The 1160-nt window shown below is 69.3% G+C and overlaps 1 protein-coding gene across 1 annotated transcript; it reads left to right on the forward strand.

Annotated features, from left to right (window-relative positions):
* Positions 1 to 68: 68 nt before the first annotated feature.
* TIMM10 (translocase of inner mitochondrial membrane 10) lies at positions 69 to 412 on the forward strand. Its single transcript, XM_005426555.3, has one exon. It carries the CDS (start codon positions 69 to 71, stop codon positions 348 to 350), a length of 282 nt encoding a protein of 93 aa, XP_005426612.3. The 3' UTR covers positions 351 to 412.
* Positions 413 to 1160: the final 748 nt, after the last annotated feature.

A 1160-nucleotide genomic window follows, 5' to 3' on the forward strand; every position in this document is an offset into this window, starting at 1 on the left:
GGGTGTCGGGGTGGTGATGGCGGGGTACAGGAGAGGTTGGGGCGCGGGGCTGGGTCCCGGGGGTGGCGATGGCGGGCTACAGGGTGTGCTGGGCTGCGGGGCCGGGTCCCGGCCGGCGCGGGGCTCAGGCGCGGTGCGGTCCGTGCAGGATGACCCAGGCGTGCCACCGCAAGTGCGTCCCGCCGTTCTACAAGGAGTCGGAGCTGTCCAAAGGGGAATGCGTGTGCCTGGACCGCTGCGTGGCCAAGTACCTGGAGGTGCACGAGCGGATGGGCAAGAAGCTGACGGAGCTGTCGCTGCAGGACGAGGAGCTGCTCAAGCGAATGCAGCAGGGCAGCGGCACCGCCTGAGCCCCCACCCATCACCCCAATAAACCTGGGCGTCTGCTGTGCTCCCCTCGCCCCCAAACCCACCCTGTGGCCGTGTGTTGGGGTACGTGGTGCCCGTGGTTGCTGCTGGGAACCCCCCTTGTCCCCAGCTGCCACGTGCTGTGTCCTTGTGGGGGGCACCCCTGGGTGCCCCCCCGGCTGGGCCCAGCCCGTGTAATCCCCCGGATTAGGCAGAGCTGGGCTGAGCCCCTTGTAATCCCCAGTGGGGTGGGACAGGGCTCAGCCCCTCCCTGTCTGCCTGTGCTGGGGGTCACCAGAGGGGACAGCCCGGGGGGCCCTGCACGGGGACACAGCCCCCGAGGGGCAGGGCACAGGGACACCCTCGCAGGGACACCCCCAGAACACCCAGCCCTGTTTGAGAATGCACAGATGGGACCACGTGGGGACAACCCAGGGACACCTCTGCCTGGGCAAAGGCCACGTGGGGACAGCCAGAGACCACGAGGGAGGGGGCATGGGGACACCCATGTGGGGACAGTCTGCACACACACAGACACTCCACACACCTGGAGGGGACAAGGGAGCCGGGGGACACGGATACCCAGCGAGTTACACCCACTGAAGGACACCCCGCGCTGTGTGAGGGACACTGGCCGAGGGGCAGCCCTGGGTGTGTGTGACACACCCAGAGGGACCGCAGGCAGGGGGCGGGCGCTGTCCCTGTGCCCGCAGCCAGGCAGCGTGTGTGTGCTCCATCCGTGTGCTCCATCCGTGTGCTGCCTGCTGGAAGTGGGTCAGGCCGTGCAGGGCGCGGGGGTGGCGCTGCGCCCC

The sequence above is a fragment of the Geospiza fortis genome, unplaced genomic scaffold, assembly GCF_000277835.1.
Source record: "Geospiza fortis unplaced genomic scaffold, GeoFor_1.0 scaffold450, whole genome shotgun sequence".
NCBI lineage: Eukaryota > Metazoa > Chordata > Aves > Passeriformes > Thraupidae > Geospiza > Geospiza fortis.

Bases quoted from the DNA above. Each gene is read 5' to 3' on its own strand.
- TIMM10 (XM_005426555.3), top strand. From the start codon at position 69: ATGGCGGGCTACAGGGTGTGCTGGGCTGCGGGGCCGGGTCCCGGCCGG.